Source organism: Sapajus apella, unplaced genomic scaffold (genome assembly GCF_009761245.1).
Source record: "Sapajus apella isolate SASKATOON/1434 unplaced genomic scaffold, GSC_monkey_1.0 scaffold24, whole genome shotgun sequence".
Classification (NCBI taxonomy): Eukaryota; Metazoa; Chordata; class Mammalia; order Primates; family Cebidae; genus Sapajus; species Sapajus apella.
The window spans coordinates 14,276,655-14,299,252 of NW_022436964.1; the positions used below are offsets into that span (position 1 = coordinate 14,276,655).

A 22,598-nucleotide genomic window follows, 5' to 3' on the forward strand; every position below is an offset into this window, starting at 1 on the left:
ATTGTTCAACACCCACTTATGAGTGAGAACATGCGGTGCTTGGTTTTGTGTTTTTGGGTCAGTTTGCTGAGAATGATGGTTTCCAGCTTTATCCATGTCCCTGCAAAGGACATGAACTCATCCTTTTTTTATGGCTGCATAGTATTCCATTGTGTATATATGCCACATTTTCTTAATCTACTCTATCATTAATGGGCATTTGGGTTGGTTCCAAATCTTTGCTATTTTGAACAGTGCTGAAATAAACATATGTGTGCATATGTCTTTATAATAGAATGATTTATAATCCTTTGGGTATATACCCAGAAATGGGATTGCTGGGTCAAATGGAATTCCTACTTCTAGATCCTTGAGAAATTGCCACACTGTCTTCTACAATGGTTGAACTATTTTACACTCCCACCAACGTGTAAAAGTGTTCCTGTTTCTCCACATCCTCTCCAGCATCTGTCTCCTGATTTTTTAATGATCGCCATTCTAACTGGTGTGAGATGGTATCTCAGTGTGGTATGGTATTGATTTGCATTTCTCTAATGACCAGTGTTGAGCTTTTTTTCATATGTTTGTGGATATGTAAATGTCTTCTTTTGAGAAGTGTCTGTTCATATCCTTCGCCTGCTTTTTGATGGGGTTGTTTTTTTCTTGTAAATTTAAGTTCTCTGTAGATTCTGGATATTAGCCCTTTGTCAGGTGGGTAGATTGCAAAAATTTTCTCCCATTCTGTTGGTTGCCAGTTGACTCTAATGATAGTTTCTTTTGCTGTGCAGAAGCTCTTAAGTTGAATTAGATCCCGTTTGTCTATTTTGGCTTTTGTAACCATTGCTTTTGGTGTTTTAGTCATGAAGTCTTTGCCCATGCGTATGCCCTGAATGGTATTGCCTAGGTTTTCTTCTAGGGTTTTTATGGTGTTGGGTGTTATGTTTAAATCTTTAATCCATCTGGAGTTAATTTTTGTAGAAGGTGTAAGGAAGGGATCCAGTTTCAGCTTTCTGCATATGGCTAGCCAGTTTTCCCAACACCATTTGTTAAATAGGGAATCCTTCCCCCATTGCTTGTTGTTGTCACGTTTATCAAAGATCAGATGGTTGTAGAAGTGTGGTGTTACTTCTGAGGCCTCTGTTCTGTGTCTCTGTTTTGGTACCAGTACCATGCTGTTTTGATTACTATAGCCATGTAGTATAGTTTGAAGTCAGGTAGTGTGATAACTTCAGCTTTGTTTTTGGGCTTGCATCTGTCATGTCTACATTGGCTTTTTTTCTTTTTTCGGCTCTATATGAAGTTTAAGGTGTTTTTTTCCAATTCTGTGCAGCCCAAAGTAATTTATAGATTCAATGCTATCACCATCAAGTTACCATTGACTTTCTTCACAGAACTGGAAAAAAACCACGTTAAACTTCCTACAGAATATATGTTAACAAAATGCAAATTCTTAGTTTTCCCACTGACTTAAATAAGACTCATAGGTTATAATTCTGTTCAAAAGCCTGGACATTCTACATCCAGGTTGTTAAAGCTTACAGAATACATATATACACACACATACACAAAGCCCGTCATATCAAGATAATCTACGGCAAGGCTGCATGAGTTCTGAGATAGGCTGCTTCCAAGACAGCAGCCAGTTCTCCGTTGTGCTATCTAAACATAAGACCCTATTTTCAGAAGTCTATATTTTGAGAGTTGTCCCAAAATACTATGTTATAGCTTGACTATGGAAAAAGTTCCCTATAGAGTAACTGTGATGCTAAAAACTATGAAAATCGAGCAAGCATAACCAATAATGAGGGCAATTTTTTAAAGAAGGAAAAAAAAAAGAGATGTGTGCATAGTTAATTGGAAATCAAAGGGAAGTAAGGACTAAGGGAAGAGGAGACAAAAAGAACAACACAACACCACCATCTTGGAAAAAAACAGGTGGTTATTAGCCAGTATTTATTGGGCCTCTACAGTGTGTTGGGAGACACAGACAGACAGACATACAGATCCCCAGTCATTACAAAGGCACTGTAGGGAAAGTGGAAGTGATCCCATTCTCCAGAATGGAGGCCCAGGAAGGTTAGCCTTACAAACGATGATACATCTAGGAAGTATGTGAGCTGGGATTTAAATCCAAGCTTCACTGATACCTATGCCTACCTTCCTTCCACTAAATACATTAGACCTGTATTCAGAGGACAGATGCAGTTTCAAGGAGTTACTTTTAAATACTACAATGCAGAGGTTCTGGAAGACTGTGTGTGTCACTGGGCCTGCATGTGACAAGAGAAGATAATGCTTTGGAAGGTTTTCCAATGAAGTGGGTAAAATGATGAAACCAGGGCAGTTAACAATATTCATTTCACGTACAAGTGATGGAATTTGACCCAACTAAGAGGAGGACTTCAAGTCAGAAGGAGGCTGAGAGTATATTTTAGAGTTTTAACCACTGAAGTCCTTTTTTTGTTTTTTTTGCAGTCTGTACTCACAGGACTACAGAATTAATGCCAGTGTATTATGGTAAACGGAAACCATATGAACCAAGTTCCATTTTGAACCGATTTTTAAACAGCATCCTACACAATTTTAAGTAAACTCTTCCCTGAGAACTTTTCATGATTCCTGAAGATGGGGAGGAGTAGGACCTAGGCATAGGTTGAAATGATAGGCCCCTGGGGGGTGAGGGTAGGTCAGTACAAACCATGCAGGTAGGGACTGAGCGTACCTGCCCACCTCTCATAAGCCATCTCATTTAACTCTGACATAGTTCACCCTTTAAGATATAAGGAACTTTTGTGCAACAGTTGTGTCTGCAAATGTGCAGCATGATGGAGTCTCAGAATCTATTTAGGCCAAGTGTGGCGGCTCACACCTATAATCTCAGCACTTTGGGAGGCCAAGGCAGGTGGCTCACTGAGGTCAGGAGTTCAAGACCAGCCTGGCCACCATAGTGAAACCCCGTCTCTACTAAAAATGCAAAAATTAGCCAGGCATGGTGGCAGGTGTCTGTAATTGCAGCTACTAGGGAGGGTGACGCAGAGGTTTGCAGTGACATCAGATCACACCACTGCACTCCAGCCTGGGCAATAGAGCAAGACTCAGTCTCCGAAAAAAAACCACAAAAACCAAGAATCCATTCAGCTGGGTATAGTGGCTCATGCCTGTAATCTCAGCACTTTGGGAGGCCCAGGTGGGAGGATCTCTTGAGACCAGGAGTTTGAGACCAGCCTGGCCAACAAAGTGAGATTCCGTCTCTACCAAAAACACAAAAACTAGCGGGGCATAGTGACACGTGCCTGTCATCCCAGCTACCCAAGAGGCTGAATTAGGAGAATCACCTGAGCTCAGGAGGTCCATGCTACACTGAGCTGAGATGACGATGCCACTGCACTCCAGCCTGGGTCGGGGGAGCGAGACCCTGTCTCAAAAAATAAGAGAATCCTTTTATTAGGAAAAGAAAGTGGGAGGTAGAGAGGGAGGGAGAAAGCAGCACATTCCCCAGCGAGGCTGCAGCTTCCTCTACCTTCTAAGCAGCCTTCCCAGCTCCAAAGTCACACAGTACCTGCAGACCCCTCAAGGCCTCAGTCCTTTGACCCACACTGTGTCCTGTTATCTGCTACACCACTCTGAAGAGTGCAGCAGATTTTAATAAACTCCCCCTTGGTTCCTAAGGCCAGTAACTGCCTCACTCGACTTGAGGCATTGCCTGAAGAAGGCCCAGCTAATCTGCCATTGCCTTTAGGGTGAATTTTTTCTCACGGCTTCTCAGCCCCTTATGCAAGAGCCTCACCAGTTTCCCTGCATTTCACTCACCTTGACACAACTGAATCCTCCAGGAACAGTCACCAAACCCTGGGGAGTTCTCCCAGACATCAGCAATCCAGCCAGTCACATCAGGATCCAACCCCAAGGAGCCAGAGCCTTTTGGGGATTAAACCCCACTGCAGTCCACAAAAGACCACACAGACCCTTTCCCTTCTATAAATTGTGTTGTCTTCTCTTGTTTTGTTTCAATGCAGCAAATACCAGGAAGGACTATTTTAACTTGGGTAAGGCAGGAAGGCGGTAAAATGAAAATGGTAAAACCCTCCCAGGGCACTGACAAGACAAGCACTTGAAGCCTGGGCTATTTTTATATTGGTTTGACCAGTTTACAGGTGTTACCTGCGTCTTCTGCTTCCTTTTCTTCTCACGGACGCTTATTCTGCCTGGCATTCATGAGGCAAAAATCCACTGTGCTGTCCTAGTTTAAGAACCTAAGGTCCACGCATGAGCAAGAGCAGCCACTGACAGCCAAGGTTCCCTTTTTAGCGAAGAGAAAACACACACAAAAATGGGTAACTGCAAGACGAAATGATGCATCGTGACACATAGATTCAAACAAAGCACCAGGGCCCCAGCAACACATGTACGGGTTAAAAGAAAGATTGCATATTCTATTATTCCAAGTATTACAATCTTTTCTAATGCTTTTGGTAGTTTAGCACCTTCAAGTTCATTTTGTCATAAATTCTGTGTCCTGCTTGCTGACCTTGTTCTGTGCTGCTGTGCGGTGGCCTGGGCTGCTGCTGGGGCTCCTGGGCCCGAACAGCCAGAGCACCGTATTGTATTTCCTTACAGCTGGCGTATATTGGATACCTGATGCTTTTCAACTATATCGTGTTAGTGAAGATGGAACGCTGGCCGTCCACCCAGGAATGGATCGTCATCTCCTATATTTTCACCCTGGGAATAGAAAAGATGAGAGAGGTAACAGCTTTCATAAAAGAAAACATAAGAGAAGGGCAGTGGTTATCTGTGGACGGAGGGGGCAGGAAGTTGCCTGAAATGCACATTAAGCTGGAAACTTTTCTCTAAGGCTACCACAGCTGCTGCTTTGCTCCTTGTCCAGCCTGGGGAGGCTTCACAGGGTGGTCCTGATATGGGTGTCTCTCCGAGTGCTTAGGATTTGGTCCTCTGCTAACGTGGCTTTTGTCCCAGAAGGCCTCCAATTGTTTTTGAGGCCATTTACACCTGTCTTTATTCATCCCTAAAAACATGACTTTCTAGATGTTGCCACTTTTAACTCCCCTTTCAACCCCTTACTCTGGGTGTCTTTGGACACAGCCTGTGAATCCCTGTCTCCGGATGTGTTTCCGGTGCTCTAGGAGGAACTCTGCTTTCACTCATTCATTTGCCTCATTCTCTGGTTTTTTTCTTCTCAACGTTCCACTCGCACCTGCTGGGCACCACACACTCCAGCAGCCGTAGGGACCACCAAGGTGAACTGAACGCAGGTCCTTCAGGTTGTGGGCCTCTTTTCTCCCCCCATTCCTATGGCCTAAAGGGAGCCTTCAAAAATGCCACCTCTAAATGGTTTATTGGAAATCAGAGGTAACCCAGGGGTCCATCAGATTCCGAGCTGCTAAAAAGACTGTGATCAAGCAAAAGTCCACAAGAGGGCTCTGCAGCCCCGCTCAATGCTCACCATGAGCGCCTGTTCCACCAGGGACAACCCTTAGGGAAGGCAGGCTTAGGAGGCAGTGCCGATTTCTCTGCATTTTTCCCGAAATGATGGTAGGCAAGACAGGCCCTTTCTGGAGGAAATGCTCCCAGTCAAGTCCACTGTGCCTTTAAGAGCTCAGGAACAACCCTAACTGCTGTACGACAGTGGGTGACAGAAAATACTGGGTACCATAGGAAAAAAGGACTCCTACAAATCCACACCTTCACTTTTGCCTTTAATACAAACAAACACAGGTTAAAAGGCAAGGTTTCAGATGTAGAATGTTCTCTTCCAGAGAAAAGTTGCAGTATCTGTTAGATGCAGTTGTATGGAAGTCATAAAAAATGTCTTATCTCTATTTTAAGCCCTTCTCTTGGGTTTTTAAACTATTTGGGGGATATTTTAACTCCAATTAGCATCTCCCCATCCTGAGAACTTAGGAGTGGGTATGCCAGTCCCATTTGACAAGAGCCTGGATCTTTTTTCAAACAAAAAAAAAAAAAAAAAAAAAAGGAATGCTTTGCCTTGTTCCAGCTAGTTGTCTACACTTCTGTCCTCCCATTCATGGTGCCTTTTCTTCTTGACCTATGTTGTGGATTTCCCATTTGCAAACTGAAAAACAGTAATAAATTTGCTTTGGTCTTTGTGCAGCTCTCTGAGAACTGAGGCCCCGTGGCTGTGCTGTACCAGCTGGCGCCCGCGCGATTTAACGCCTAGACGCATATTCCTTCCCCATGATAAGCAGAAAAGGGAAGGACTCGAGCAGGGAGATTGGAGTCTCTCCAGGGAGAAGACAGGGAGCAGCCTGTACTCCACGGACTGTTCTGGCAGAGGCTGCCAAACGGGCAGGCTGCCAGGAGCCTCCAGGCCTGGATATCCATTTGTCCTGAGGAGGCAGAGAATAGCAGGGAGGGCAGGGCTTTGGAAGCTGGGGTCAGGAAGGGGTCAACCAAAGAGTCCCCGCTTCCTGTGGGGAGTGAGGCGGTGACCACCTCCGAGTCTGACCTTTTCCTCTGCGGCCCAGTGACGTACCCCAACCCCCATGTCCTGCCCGGAACTCACCCAAGAGGTGCCTGACGACCAATGGGTGAGGACCCCACAGACCACGGCCTTCCTGCCTCCTCAGTCAGCACGCAGGACCTCCAGGGCTCAGACGCAAGATCCTGGGAACATGGAAAAGTTTGCATGCTTTGGTGCCTTCCCAGGGATACACAAGGAAGGCTTTGTGGTTTCCCATGATGCCCCCATTCCCAACCCCACATACTTCTGCCTGGAGTCACCAAAGCAAGCCCTGGTAATCCCTTAATAGCATGGCACTGTTTACAGCGTGCGTGGGTAGACGTTATCTCATCTGGATCCTCCTCCCCACAATTCTGTGAGGTCGACGGCATGACTGTGAGAATATCCCACTTACAGGTCTGGGAACTGAGACTCAGGAATTAAGAACTTTCCCCGTATTCCACAGCTAGAACGGACAACCGAGTATGAAACCTGACAGATCCACCTCTAGACTCACTGCTGTTTCTGACCCCCCATGATACTCCTGAGGCTTTCAGGGTTCGAAGACAGGTGCCTGAAGGCTGGTTTGAGAGGTGGAGGAGGCAGGGGGACTCCATTTCTGCTTCACCCCAGACTGTTCTGCTCTGTTTTTTTAATGTTGGGACTTTACAAAATTAAAAAAAAAGCTTCACTATTTAAAAATTACATTAAAAACCTCTGTGTTTAACAGTTTTAGGAAAGTGTGAGCAAAGGGTTGGAAAAGCTCAAGGCATTGCCCATCAACCCCCTTTTCCCAGCTACATACACGGTTTTTTGCTCTGTTAAGATGCAGCCAGGGAGTGAGAGGACAAGAGCAGCTGTAGAGACTGCTGATGAGTAAGGACAGCAGTTCTCAAACTGTGGCCACCAGCAGGAGCTGGGAACTTGTTAGAAATGTAAATTCCCCACCTCACCCCTGGACTACTGAAGCAAAAACTTTTACCCAGCCCTCCAGTTGACTCTGATTTGCACTAAAGTTTAGATCCCTTGGGCTAGAGCTTAGGGCAGGACACCGCCTATAAAAAATAGGACTAGCAGGTAGGTCCTGGTACCCTGCTCAGCCTTCCAAGCCCTAGCCCTGGCTTCCTAAAACCTGTATTCCTTACTATTTCAGATTAAGGTAAACCATCATAGTGGACATGAGGATTCACACAAATAGCTGGAGATAGACCTGCCTCCAGTCCTTTCTCTCCTCTCCTCTGAGAGGTTCTGAGGTGGGGAAAGGGGCTGGTCATGGTTTGAAGTGATGGAATCCTCAGGGGTAAACACGAGCCATTGAGGAAGGTGGCCCTGGTGCACAGCTTCACTAAGTGGGGTTCCCTGGCTTCTCATGTCCTGGGGTGGTCTGTGGTGCAGGATGGGTGCAACTCCTGCTGTCCAGCTGTGCATTTCATAGACCCATGCATGGTAGCCCTTCTAGGTTTAAGTTAAGGCAAGAGTCCTATGAAGGACTTAGGATATGCAATGGACTGGAAAATTGCTGTTAGTGCCTACGAGATAGTGAGTCCATTGACAAATATGTAACAGGCCTGGGGTACAAAGGGTCTGCCCTCAGAGTTTGTCTAGGAAAAAGAAAAGAATGGATGGATGAATAGATGATAGGGGGTAGGTAGACAGACACACATACTCATACACACATACATATACAAGCATATAGAAGGTGATTTCATACAGTGATGAAAACTTCAAAAAATTAAATAGGGTACTGGAGAGTGACTTGGGGACATGAAGGCTGCTGCAGCTAAAGTAGTCAAGAAAGGCCTTCCTAAAAAGGGGACATTTGATTGGAGACCTTGACGACGAAGAGGAGCCAAATAAAGATCTGGGAGAAGAAAGTGCTGAACAGAAGGAATAAGTACAAGCATCCTGAATATCGAATAAACTTGTTATGCTTAAGAGCTGGCCAGTATGGCTACAGGGTAGAGAATAAGGGAGAATATGATGGGATGTGAAAGAAATGAGGCCACCATAAAGAGTTTGGATTTTTCACTATTTGTAACGGAAGCCATCAGAAAGCTTAAGTATACCATTGTAATAATTTGCTTGGTTTCCATTGTTGTTGATTTGTCTCATAAATCTCCCAATTGAGGTATAATTTATAACTAAGTTAACTCATAAGGGTACAGCTTGATGAGTTTTTAACCTATTCTTAAAACCTGGTAATCACCAGACAAATCTTTAAAGATCCAGGTTTTTGAACATCATTCCTCGTACTGCTCAGAGAAGGGGTTGAGGGTAGGTGGGCAATGACGATGGTGGGGATACCAGTTAGAGGGCTGCTGCAACCTGCGAGATGTGATGGGGCTTAGAATAGGGCGGCAGCAGTGGAGGTGGTGAGTAGTTGGCTAGGTTGCATTTAGAAACAGAGGTGATAGGACTTGGTGCAGAGGGTGTGGGATGTGAAAGAGAAAAATGGAGGAGTCTTCCCAAGTGAGCAGCCTGAGGAACTCGGTATGTTGGCACTGTTTACAGAGATGAAGGAAGACTTCAGAGGTGTGTGGCATACTGGGATTGAATAATTTTATAGCAAAACTCTTGTGTGTCTGTTAGAATTTTACAGCCACCCAGGGAATCAAAATTATTGCTTATATCTGCCTCTGAAATACTGCAGAAGAATAATTGCCTAAGCTTAGCTCAATTGGACTTTTATAGCATGCAAGTATTTAAGTAGAGATATAGGTAGACAAAGCAAGCTACTACTATCAGCCAACAGACCAAGCACTTCCCAACTGGGCTGAAAAAACAGATAGAAACCAGACCTAACCCTGCTCTCCTTCCTGCCTTATAGATTCTGATGTCAGAACCAGGGAAGTTGCTGCAGAAAGTGAAGGTGTGGCTGCAGGAGTACTGGAACGTCACGGACCTCATTGCCATCCTTCTGTTCTCTGTCGGAATGATCCTTCGTCTCCAAGACCAGCCCTTCAGGAGTGATGGGAGGGTCATCTACTGCGTGAACATCATTTACTGGTACATCCGTCTCCTAGACATCTTTGGCGTGAACAAGTATTTGGGCCCATATGTAATGATGATTGGAAAAATGGTAAGTAGGATCTTTTGATTCCATGCTGTAAGTTTTCAGAGAAGGAGTGGTGATAACAGATAGAGGGAAATAATACATTTTGGCCTGCTATCAAAGTCTAAATGAGATGGCCCTAGAGGTGTTTTATTTTATAAATTTCTTTTGAAGGTTTGAGGGTTCGATCACATCTATAGACAAAACTGGAGAATGTATCAGTCGCTCATGCATTTACTGAAAAATTTATAAACATCATCTATTTTGTGCTGGGTACTGGCCTAGGAGTTGGGTGTACAAAGATGTTCTTTCCATGAGATTAAAATTGATGGGAAGGTGGGGTAATTACCATACTGTTTGAAAAATGCTGTAATAGAGATGTGTCTAAAGTACAACAGAACCATAGAAAAGATAATATAGATCAGAAAAAGCAGATGGAGGCTACATTTTAGCTGAATATCTGAGGAGGAATGGGTCTCCAGTACAAATTTTTAACAGATTTTTTTTAAAGATCCTGTGTTTTTAAATAAAGTTCTAGAAAAAAATGCCTTACCCTACACAAAGGGAAGAAAAACATAGAGTTGAATTGGGTTGGGTTGAACATTAAGTTCTATCATGCATCATGTGTTCGTTACACTACTGGAAAGTGATGTCTGTCAAGAACTAAGTTCCAGAATTATGCTCCCACTTGTCATACTCTTGAAGAAAGAATCACAAGTAGCAAGCTAATGTGCTTCCCTACAAATGGCCGAGGATTTGTTCCAGTAGTCCTTGACCACACACCAGTTTCCACACTTTGTCCATAGAGACTGAACCCTAGGAGGACAGCATCGGTGTGAATCTAGGAGCGCATCAGTAAATGAGCTCCCTCCCAAAACTCACTCGAGGAAGAATCAGAGCCTGAAGCCAGAAAGCAGTACTTTAAATCAGCTCTCCCAGTTTTTTAAGTGTATCCCCAACTTTACTTTCACGAAATAGATGTGGAAAAGTTAAATACATCCATCCTACCATGACCAACACCTCTTACTGAAGAGCCTCCTTGCTGGTCAGACATAGCGGCTCATGCCTATAATCCCAGCACTTTGGGAGGCCAATGCAGGCAGATCACTTGAGCCCAGGAGTTTGAGACCACCTTGGGCAACACAGTGAGACCCTAATGCTACAAAAAGTAATGAAAAATTAGCAGGGTGTGGTGACATGAGCCTATGATCCCAGCTACCTGGGAGCCAAGGTGGGAGGATCACCTGAGCCCAGAGTTCAAGACAGCAGTAAGGTATTTTTTCTCAAAAAAAGAAAAACCTCTTTGCTAATATCTTTCACTTCATTTCCATTGTATCAGCCATTGAAACCAATAATTAGTCAATAGATGTTCTTTATTTTTTGAGACAGTGTTTCACTCCATCACCCAGGGTGGAGTGCAGTGGTGCAACCTCCACCTCCCTAATTCTAGGAATTCTCCTGCCTCAGCCTCCCAAGCAGCTGGGACTACAGGCGCCTGCCATCACAGCTGACTAAATTTTTGTTTTTATTAGAGACAGGGTTTCACTAGGTTGGCCAGGCTGGCCTCAAACTCCTGACCTCAAGTGATTCACACACTTTGACCTCTCAAATTGCTGGGATTACAGGCATGAACCATCATGCTTGGCTGATGTTCTTTAAATTGAATATTTATAAGACAGCCCTGTCTATGTATGTGTGTATCTCTACTGAAATGAATCTTAAATAACCACAACCTTTCCTACAAAAGTACTGACAAACCCATGCAAACAGAGAACAAATTTGAATTCAAAATGAATTGGGTATGACACATTGAGCAATTTATTTAAACCCCTTTGAGACTCAGTTTACTCATTTCTAAAGTAGTGATGTATAATAAATGCATATCTTATAGGGTTATTGTTGTAATGATTAGAAATAATACGTACTAAAGGACCAGCTATGTCTGTCTCACAGCTGATAGCTGTCAAATTTTATCTGTTATTTTGTTCAAATGACATGTTTTAAATACAATGAAAAAAAGGAAAAATTGGTGAGCATGATTATTATGCTGTATTCCTAACCCTTCTGTACAAATGGTATTTATAACACCAGCATTGTTTAGGGCAAATATCACCAAACTCATTCTAGATACAAAAAAATAATAATAATAACTTGAATTCATGAGCTTGAGTTACTTACCCAAAAAGGAACCCCAGTTCAATTGGGGATTTTTTGGACTAGGAAAAAAACGTGTATCTTACTCTATTATATCATCTTCTTTGCACTTTAACAATGAATTTGAGATTCTGGTGAAAATTCCTGTCTAAAAGCAGAGAGTCTAGATTTAGAGTCTATGGAGAGGGCTTAGGAGGTAGAATCTGTGGACCCTCTCTGCAATTTATATATAAAAATGTGTGGGTGTGTGAATTTTCTGGACAGAGGGGACAAGCTTTCGTGAGATTCTCAAATGTATTTTCAAGTGGACCCAGTGAAAACAAAGAACTATAATAGCTATAAAATTAGGCCACATTTTCTCAACCTTGACACTGCTGATGTTGTGGGCTAGATAATTCCTTATTTTAGGAAGCTGTCCTGTGTACCAAAGGATATTTAGCAGTATCCCTGGCCTCTACCTGGTGGATGTCAGTAACATGCACAGGTGCGCACACACACGCAGTTACAACTACAAAAAAGTCTCCAAACATCTCCACGTGTCCCCCAGGGAATGAAATTGGCCTCTGAAGCCGGGCGCGGTGGCTTAAGCCTGTAATCCCAGCACTTTGGGAGGCCGAGGCGGGTGGATCACGAGGTCAAGAGATCGAGACCATCCTGGTCAACATGGTGAAACCCCGTCTCTACTAAAAATACAAAAAATCAGCTGGGCATGGTGGTGCGTGCCTGTAATCCCAGCTACTCAGGAGGCTGAGGCAGGAGAATTGCCTGAACCCAGGAGGCGGAGGTTGCGGTGAGCCGAGATCGCGCCATTGCACTCCAGCCTGGGTAACAAGAGTGAAACTCCGTCTCAAAAAAAAAAAAAAAAAGGAAATTGGCCTCTGGTGAGAATTACTGCATTCTGTGATTACATAATCAGATTGGTTGTTTTTCTGATTGTTACCTTATTTTATTTCAACATATAAAATCTGAAAAGACCCAACCTAACTAAATATATTACCCTTTAAAGCCTGGGTAGCATTTATATACTTGAAATAACTAAAGTCACGCCAATGCATCAAGATTATTTTAAAATCCACGTCTATCATCTTAGTAATGGCATAATTATCCCAGTTTTGACTAGAATGAAACCTTACTAAGGAATATGCAAGAGGAATGTACTGCATTTTCTCTACCTTTTAACTTCTGAATGACTTCATTTATCAGTCAAGAATAAGTAGAAAATGAGTATATTTGAAGACTTTGTTTCTCTTTCAAGGGGGTTTTAAGATAATCAGTTCAATAACTGAGGCACTGATCCAGAAGGTAGATTAAATATGCCTATAGAATTTATCAGCGAGCCAGGTGGACTACCAGGCTGGAATTTAACAAAATGTGCCCAGATGTGTTATACTGAAAGCCTCTCAACATTAGGGCGTCCCCATTCAGCACAAAACAGCCAATTAAGTCCCTGCCCTGTGGTCTAGGGACAGACAGCTGATGAGATTCCTGGATACACAATCATTAGGAGTCCATTTTGAAATTGGATCTTTCCATAATATAATAAACAAGTGCACCAGACACCTCACAGCATGGAAAGCGCACATACCCAGGATCACTTAACAAAATCCTGACCCCTTTCCGTCATATTCCACCTCTCAATGGAATTCTCTAAGCCTAGCACTAAGCTCACTTATATAACACAGAACAAAACAATAATAATAGCTATCATTTGCTGTGTGCCAGATACCATGTCAGACTTGTCATCATCATACCCCCAGCCCCACAGGAAATAGGTTTTCGTATCTGTGTTTAATAATTGAACAAACAATTGAGAGACTAAGCAAGGGACAATGACAGGATTCAAATTTGTCTATCTGACTCCACAGCCTGATTGCTTTCCAACTGCAATAATAGTAACACATTACCATTTATGCAGAACTTACCACATTGTTTCACGTTATCTCATTTAATCTTTACAAAATAAATGTGTTATTTTTATTCCTATTTTACAAATAAAACAAGATTAAGCAGCTTGCCCAAGGCCACCTAGCTCTATTTCTTTCTCTTTTCTTTTAAATGTTTAGTAAAGACTTTATTTTATTTTTGTAACTATTTTTACTCTTTTTGTGTGGGTTTTTTTCCATGTAGCTGTTTGTACTATGAAAGTCAAGATGAAAACCCAGGTATTCTGACACCAAAGTACATGTTTAACCACTATAGTATGTATACATACATACATACATATATATATATATATATATATATGCTGTATTTTAGATATATATATACACATACATACATACACACACACACACACACACACACACACTCTTCTCTGTAGAACACAACAGAAAGATAGGACAGGATCAGCTCCCTTAATATTGAACCAACTGGACAATTTGGCTTTAAAAGAGGTGGCCAGCCCCAGTTCTCCTTAATAATGCTCTATGTCTGCACTCCACTCTATCAGATTTTGGTATTTGTATGAAAGTTAAGACTTCTTTGAAATATATGAAGCTAAGTGTTTGGGAAGAATTTTTCCTTCCCTTTGATTGTTTTGACCCTTAGGATAGATAACACAATCAATCTGAACAAAAACAACCCTGAGAAATTAAATTAGAACGGTTTCTATATTTACTGGCTGAATTTTCTTGGGTCAAACTAGCCTCTAAATCTCATGAGCACAAATCTTCCTCTCCCAACCCATCTTTTAATCAATATAAATAAACATAACATGAAGGACCCATGTGTGCTTTTTCATTGATAGAACTTTTTGTAAATAAATGATGAAAGAATTTTACAAAATAAGAGAAAGAGACGATGAAAAACAGATACATGTTTCCTATAAAACTGTTTCAACACAGCTGGCTTTCTCACTTTAAAGAGTTCTGAGACCACTAAACTACAGCAGAAATAACTAACTAGCGTACAACTTTAAAGACAATTTAAAAATACGAATGAATGTCAAATTTTAAGATATTCCTGTTTGGTTTTGAAGTCATGCAATACTTGTGAGATGAAGTTTGAAGTTGCCTTGAAACTTGATTAGACTCCAGTATCCTAAAGCATAAAAGGAAACCTATAATGTTTGAATTTCAATAACAGACACCATAGAATGCACTCTTTTAAAATAAAATCATGGCCAAGAGCGGTGACTCACGCCTGTAATCCCAACACTTTGGGAGGCCGAGATGGGTGGATCACAAGGTCAGGAGTTCCATACCAGCCTGGCCAAGATGGTGAAACTCCTTCTCTACTAAAAATACCAAAAAAAATAGCTGGACATGGTTGTGGGCGCCTGTAATCCCAGCTACTCAGGAGACTGAGGCAGAGAATTGTATGAACCCAGGAGGCAGAGATTGCAATGAACCAAGATCACACCAACTGCACTCCAGCCTAGGTGACAGAGCAAGACTCTGTCTCAAAAATAATAGTAATAAAATAATAAAAGATAAAATTATAAAACTAATTTGAAGGCTTCATTATCATTGATAAAAGTAGCATTAGGTATTCTTTGTGGATGGGCATCCCTTCAGGAAGCATGATATCTAAGAGAAAGTCTTTGTATTTGATGTTTTGATGCAGGCAATAGAAACCAATCTCCAACTACCTTAAGGCTAGAAGAGATACACTGACTTATAGAAGGGCATAATGAAACTGGCTTTAGGGGCTACTGCAAGCAGAGATCCAACCACTGTCAGGATTTGCTCTATTTCTCCTGCAAATCAGCTTCATTCACTCTGATCAGTTTCACTGGTGGGGGACTGAGTTTCAAACGCTCTAAATTCACCCTATTACAGAGACACAAGGAATTTCTTTCTCCCAGCTTCAGTTAAAAACAAAACAAGGCCGGGCACGGTGGCTCAAGCCTGTAATCCCAGCACTTTGGGAGGCCGAGGCGGGTGGATCACGAGGTCAAGAGATCGAGACTATCCTGGTCAACATGGTGAAACCCCGTCTCTACTAAAAATACAAAACATTAGCTGGGCATGGTGGTGCGTGCCTGTAGTCCCAGCTACTCAGGAGGCTGAGGCAGGAGAATTGCCTGAACCCAGGAGGCGGAGGTTGCGGTGAGCCGAGATCGCGCCATTGCACTCCAGCCTGGGTAACATGAGTGAAACTCCGTCTCAAAAAAAAAAAAAAAAAAAAAAAAAAAAAAACCAAAAAAAGGATTCTGGTTGGCCTGTCTTGGTCATATGCCTGCCTTCTATCACTCTTGCTGGGGCTAGTATCATGTTTAACCTAGCCAGAAAAACACACCTACCTTATGGCCTATAGAAGGAGGAAGTAATGGGTTCTGGCTAGGAAAAATCAATAGTTATTGCATCCTCATCTATTTAATATTTTGGGTGATAAAAGGAAAGTCATTTGGCATATAAGAAACAGATCCCAAATAACATACATCATGGAAAGAAACAAGGAAGAAAGAGGAACAAGAAATAACATTATATTAGAGAGCAGCCTGGAGGATTTTATAAACATGTCAGTTACGGGTATGAGTCATTATGGTGCACAATTCTAATGCCTAAGAAAACACCCTCCATAGCCAATGGGATGCCCTGCAGAAGAAGTATATGAACAGCAGTCCTCTCTGAGAGACTGGTTGGTAGTAGAATACCATGCAGTGGGGTGGGGCCACAAGGTAAGACAGAATATAACGGATATTTGGTTTATCCTGGCTTTGTTTATAAGCAGGTTTTTTTTTTAGCTTTCTAATTATTCATTAGTCTTTCAGAACTTAGAAAGGAAATTTACAGCATTGCAGTCATTCTTGGAATAGTTCAACTATCCCAATTCCAATTTCTCTAAGAAGAAAGAGTCTCAAAGAGGACACTTGCCTCCCCCAGGAGCAGAGAAAAAGTTAGTACTGGATTCACATAGAGGCCTAAGCTTCCATTTATGACTCACATGCCTAGCCTTGACTTGGTCCCACAGACAGCAATGAAAAATGAAGAGGCATCATTTGTGTGTGTACTTTTTGAAACGTCTTTTGAGTTACTTACTCATAGAATTCTGTGGACACTGGCCTCAATAGAACAAGCATCTTCTTATCTGGACACAACTCCCTATCTAAACATCCCTTACCAGCAGTCTAGAAAGCGGACCTCCTCCAAAGGTTCCCATCATTGTCAGCATTTATAAGAACACTCAATCATATAGGTTTTCTATTGTTTCTCCCTCTGCTTCCTCACCCTTCCAGATGATAGACATGATGTACTTTGTCATCATTATGCTGGTGGTGCTGATGAGCTTTGGGGTCGCCAGGCAAGCCATTCTTTTTCCCAATGAGGAACCATCATGGAAACTGGCCAAGAACATCTTCTACATGCCCTATTGGATGATTTATGGGGAAGTGTTTGCGGACCAGATAGACCGTAAGCAAGTTTATGATTCTCATACACCAAAGTCAGGTATTTAAATTCAATTTGGGTGTGTCTTTTCCAAGTTCATTTGTTTGTTCTCAATAAATGGCTCAAGATAGAGGACCGATTCTTAGCCATCTTGGAGGAAAAACAAAATTACAGAAGGTGAATATACAATTTTAGAAAAGTAGTTCTTGGGTGTTTCTTTAGTTATGTCATGTTCTGTGACACGAATCGACATCTGGTATAACCAAATTTGATCAAAAAATGAACCACTTAAAAAGATCTAAATTAGTTTATGATTCAAAATCCCAGGGCCATGTGTTGAATATTTTCGTATCAGTAATATTTTATGTCACTAACTCCCCACCTCTACCCTAGCCTTTAGAAAATAAATTTCTTCAGTTGGACTTCAGAACAAATAAACAATGCTCAGTTTCACCATCAGAATTCAAGAGTAAGGGCAAACATCTGCATGGTATTTTTCTTGCACTGGAAACTATTCTCCAACTCTCTTTCCCACTGTCTTAAATTATGTGCTATTGAGACGCATAGGAAGCTAGTATTCATTGCCTGGAAGTATGGAAAATGCCTTAGGTCATAAACTGAGTTGCTTGCTATTAATGCCAAAAAAAAAAAAAAAATAGTATCTATATTATGAAGCGATTTAGTGTGGAGAGTGAACGCCAGCAGGCCCCCAAGTTTTCATGCCCTAATAGATGCTGATTCTCTGTAATAAACACTCCTTTTGTATGGAGTTTGAAGATAGTTGTATCCTGGGAGTCTGTTCCAGGATTTTATTTGGACCAAATGTCAGGACACACCAGGCATTGGGAAATTTTTTGGGAAGAAAGCATCATTAAAGAAACATCTTTCAGTGTGGAGGAGTTGAATCCCAGGAGCAACAATTTCTCATTTCCCCTGAGGAGTTTAGTTCTGGAAATAACATCTCCCCAACATTGTTGCATTAAGATTTTTCAGACATTTTTTGCTGACAGGCCAGCCATCTGAGCCCTGGGCTGTGGACATGGATTAGGGTTATATAACCAGGTAGTAGAGCTTGTTAAGAGCAGGAGCAGAGACTAGTTAGCATCCCCCCTCCCACTGCCCTTCCCAGGTAGGACTGAGACCAGGAAAACAGGAAAAAGGCACCTAAAAGTGTGAGTCTTCCAGACCCGTGAAGAGGATGTGTGCCCTGGCAACAGAACACACCGGTATGTCATTTATTCTTCCACGATGGATTCTGAACAAATACACTTCCCTTCTCAAAATGTGTTATCTGAGGCAAGAAAGACTTTTTGGAACACCTAATTGGAACAAATACTTGTTTCATGAGACTTAGCCAGCTCACTGAGGAGGAATTTTAACTCCAACTCCTGGTTGTAATACCTTTGGCTGACAATGTGCAGCCTTCACCAAGACAGCTTGCCAGGGACTGGGGAAAATCCTTTTGAGAGCCTGCTTTCAAACAGTCCTTAAAGGCAAAACAACACTTTTTAAAAACCCACCTATGATCATTCTACTCAGAGATTAAATGTGCTATTTCCCCCAAGAAATTGTTTTTCCACTTATTTTGCCTTTTTTAGTTTTCCTTTCTGCTTCAAAATGAGATTAAGCCCCCAGGGGTGTTTTGACAATGCCACATTTGGGGATGGGAGAAGGAGGGAGGTGTAGGTGTGCTTTATAAATGGGATTCTGTCTGTCCCTCTACAAGTGGCCATTTATTGATGTTGTACTATGAACCCAGCCTAGTGCAACAAACACCACCATCTGGCTGAATAAGAGGATTTATTATTGTTATTTTAAAAGAAGGGCTGATTGTAGTTTAGAACTCGAAAACCCCCTGGAGACAGAGAAGATGTGTTTTGTGTGAGTGAAATATGAAAATAGATTTCCCACACTGTTAATTAAATCTGTGGAGCTCTATGTGTGTGAGAATAAATTTCAACTCTAAATCCCAACGTATAACTGACCCAGCCTTGGATAGATGCAGCCTTCATGATGCCCTTCCCCGACCACTTACCTTCCTTTTTGATGTTCTGAAATTGCTACAATGGTAGCCACTGTTCTAAGCTAAATCAGCCAGTTTTCTGTGTAGTGCTAGTGAGTATTTGTCCTTTCTCAAATGGATATAGAAGGCTGCCCCCAAATCTGTCATGACATTTGGCTAAGGTCACTGAACATCCCTGTCTTCCAAATGATTTGATATTCATGTTATGGCACTGGATGGGCCCAATGAGGCTTGGATGACTGCCCTACCTCGTCATTCAGAACTGCCCTGGAGACCCAAGTACCAAGCTGTTTGAGAAAGGTACAAATTGTTACGCTGCCCTATGGTGTCTTGCCTCTTTTCTGTGTCGTGCCCAGGTTGGTTTGTGAAGCATGTTTTCAGGCTGATCGGATCTCATATCCGCCTGGACCCACAACCCTGCCCAGGGTCTGCCAGTCCCATCCTGTGGATGTACCCCGTGCGGGCCTTCTGAAGTGCTACTCATCCAAACACACCTTCGCAGAGTGACTCATTTCTAACGGAATGCGCGTGCTCCATAGCTAACTCTTTTTGTTTTTTTACTTCAGAATTGCTGAGCCCATTTCATGTTTGGGAAAACATTCTGTCTTAATCGGGTTAGACGTATATAGATGTACAATGGGGCCCTTAGGGTGGGTTTTGAGAGTCAATCATACCCCTCAGAAGAGAGGGTAGCTTTGATGCCCTCACTTCTGGGAGGCAATGTTTCCTTAGTACAGATTTTTGATATGCCTTCCACCTTTTTTTCTGTTATTTGTTCTAAACACAGAAAACAAAGATCGATAAGTTCAATAAAGCCTAAGATACTAGAATGAAACTTGTAAGGTTACTTTCCAAATGTGCTTAAAACTAAACCAAAAGGAAAAAGATGGAGTCGCTGTAAAGTCACAAAATAATTTAGGTGCTTTTCACCTCTAAGCCATGTTGGACTAAACACAAATGATAGTTCCACCTTAACCTAAGTCCTCTGTGGAGGCTGAAATGTTTGCTTTGGTGTTGGAAGCAGGGAATAGTGAGAGAATATGATTGGAAGCACAAGATAAGGAACCTGGGGAAAGAACAGTGACTGTCTGTCCTACCTGGAAACTTTGCCTACCGCCCTGATTTAATTCATGGGAATGGAACTTGGTATTGTTGTGTGGTTGGTTCCTTTCTGGTTTGTTTAGTTTCTTTCAAATAGCCCAAAATTGTCCTCACGCGTTTGCTATGTAGAATCCTAGCTCTCCAAGATCCAACCTAAGGGCTGCCGTGAAATGACTTGGGCTCCAGGTTGTTAAATGCATGGCTACCAAATGTGACACCCTTTCGGGCAGTCTCATTAGTGTGACCCATGTGGCATGGCCTCTGAGAGCTGGTCAGGATCCTGCTGGAACTTAAGGGGAAAAGCCACTTAGAGGAGACGAGCAGCAGAATACATTTCCAGCCCAGCAGCATTTCATGCCAAAGCTGGAGCGAAGCTAAAATTAGATGGACTCTCGCCAGCTTAGAAATCTGGTTCTGCATTCTGGTGTGTGAGGTGCCTAGAAGTACACCTTTCTTGGCAGGGAAAACGGGGGATCTCTGGCTTTCTCCAGCCCCTGAATGGATGCGACTTCCATTTATTTACAGGGCATCCATGTGTTGGCGGCTGTATGTTCAGATTCCCCAGGCTGTACCAGGGCAGGAGGAAAATGAATCATGCTCTTGAATGCATTAAGTCAGGGTCTAAATTTAGTCCTCCTTTCTGCTTCTCTGAGTGATTTTACAAGTTTAGATAGTAATGTGAAAGCAGAATGTCCAAAACTTACTTTCTACCATGACAACTTAATATCTAGCCCTTTCCATTCACTCCAAATTATCCAATCTACTTAAAGCCTGGGTAATTTTTTTTTCCTACTGCCTAGGGCTTTTTCATCTGAAATTAATAGGTAGTTTGGGGTAGGAAGGTTTCTGTTTTCTTTTTGCTTTATGTATGTATATATTTAGTAGAAAGGTTTGCTATAAAAAAAAAAAAACCTTGCTTTTTTGTATCCATGTTGTCTCTGTGATGTTGACTGAATATACAGTGTTGTTTTTGTCATGTGTGTGCATATAAAGCTAAAACACACTGAATTATTTTTCTGCCTCAAATTAATTGTTCCTCACTTCCCTTGTGGAAATCAGGACAGCTCAATGAGTCAGTCTCTAAAGTACCCCTGCTTATGGTGAACCTTAGAGCAATATGAACCAAGAAGATGGCTATTGTTATGCATCGCAATCATGAAACTCCAATTCTCAAGACTCAGGGCTGTGCATCTGTTTAGTATTCTGGACTGACCTTCTCTAATGGATTCAGAGCACACTAATGCCTCACAGCTATAGTGTGGGGAGTGTTGCTTGACCAAAGAAAGTATTTTGGAAAAGAAAAACTTGAGCCAGTGCCAACTTTTGGGAAAGGGAGAATTGTTTTGTTGGGGTTTGTTTTCACAAATTGCTAAGGAAGCAAGCCAACATGAGGCACCATCCTCATTTTCTGTCCCTGAAAGTCAGCTCACGTTATAGAGAATACCCACCTGACTTGTTTACTAATGCAAACTGAGGCTTAATAGATTTACAAATAACAGAGCTATCTGCAGACAGACCTTCGTGATAATTCTGGGCACTGTTTTGATCAACACTTGTTCTATTGTCATAACATTTAATTAGCATTTTCTCACAGGTTAGACTCCACTTTGAATTCTTTCCTCAGTCAATGAATATTTATTTTGTTTCTCCTATGAACTGGAAACCAGAGCACAGAGATGCATGTGACAGAGGCATTGTCCTCAAGGAGCTTACCATCAAGGAAAGGCAAACTGACATTGACAATCCATGTGTAGAGGTGGAGCCAAAGAAGGTAGTTGGTTCTATCTCAGGTGGGAGATGAGGCCTTGCAGAGACAGGGAGGGCTGAGCTGAGCCCTGAAATATAAGCTGATGATTCAGGCAGATGAGAGCAGGAGGTGTAAGGAGAGAAAAATGGCTTTCCAAACTGCAAATTAGTATGAAAAGTTCCAGGAGCAGTGGATAGTTTAGTATAGTTGATGGCAGAGTAAGAAGCAAGAGACAGGAAGTAGGACAGAAGGGTCTGAGGAGAGAGACAGGGTACAGATCCTGGAGGACTCACACTCCATGCTCAGGATAGTACCATGATCAAGATGTATGTTTTAATCAGATCTCCCAAGCAAAACTGTGGAGAGTCCGCAGGAGGGATTGAGGTGGGAGGTAAGAGGTGAGGGGAAATTTCTAATGCAGCAGTAGCTGGAATGGGGGAAACAGGCAGGATGAGATTTTAGGAAGGTACAATCAAAAGAACCTGGAAAGAAATCAGATGGTACAGAGGGTGATAGTGGGAAAAGTGGATGAGAATTTAAAACAGAGGGGCTGCAGATTACGCCAAGATTTCTGGCTTAGTCTGAAGGATGATGGCATTCACTGAGATAGAGAATCTGGGACAGGAACTATGAGGGTATGGGGATTTTTTCCATTGGGATTGAATTGAGTTTGAGGTTTTTATGGGCATTCCAGGAAAACTATGAAGAAGGGTACTTTGCACACAGAACTC

At 42.3% G+C, this 22,598-nt stretch overlaps 1 protein-coding gene across 20 annotated transcripts in view; it reads left to right on the forward strand.

Moving 5' to 3' along the window:
• Nucleotides 1–22,598, forward strand: part of TRPM3 (transient receptor potential cation channel subfamily M member 3) — a 921,715-nt gene that overhangs the window by 843,355 nt on the left and 55,762 nt on the right. For 14 of the 20 annotated variants that reach the window (XM_032290703.1, XM_032290714.1, XM_032290707.1 and 11 more), the window contains 3 exons: nt 4,597–4,725; nt 9,288–9,539; nt 16,846–17,020. In XM_032290703.1, the coding sequence (XP_032146594.1) occupies nt 4,597–4,725; nt 9,288–9,539; nt 16,846–17,020 (556 nt within the window). Of the gene's footprint in view, nt 1–4,596; nt 4,726–9,287; nt 9,540–16,845; nt 17,057–22,598 lie in introns of all 20 variants that reach the window. The other 6 variants (XM_032290701.1, XM_032290713.1, XM_032290704.1 and 3 more) reach the window with 1 other exon arrangement.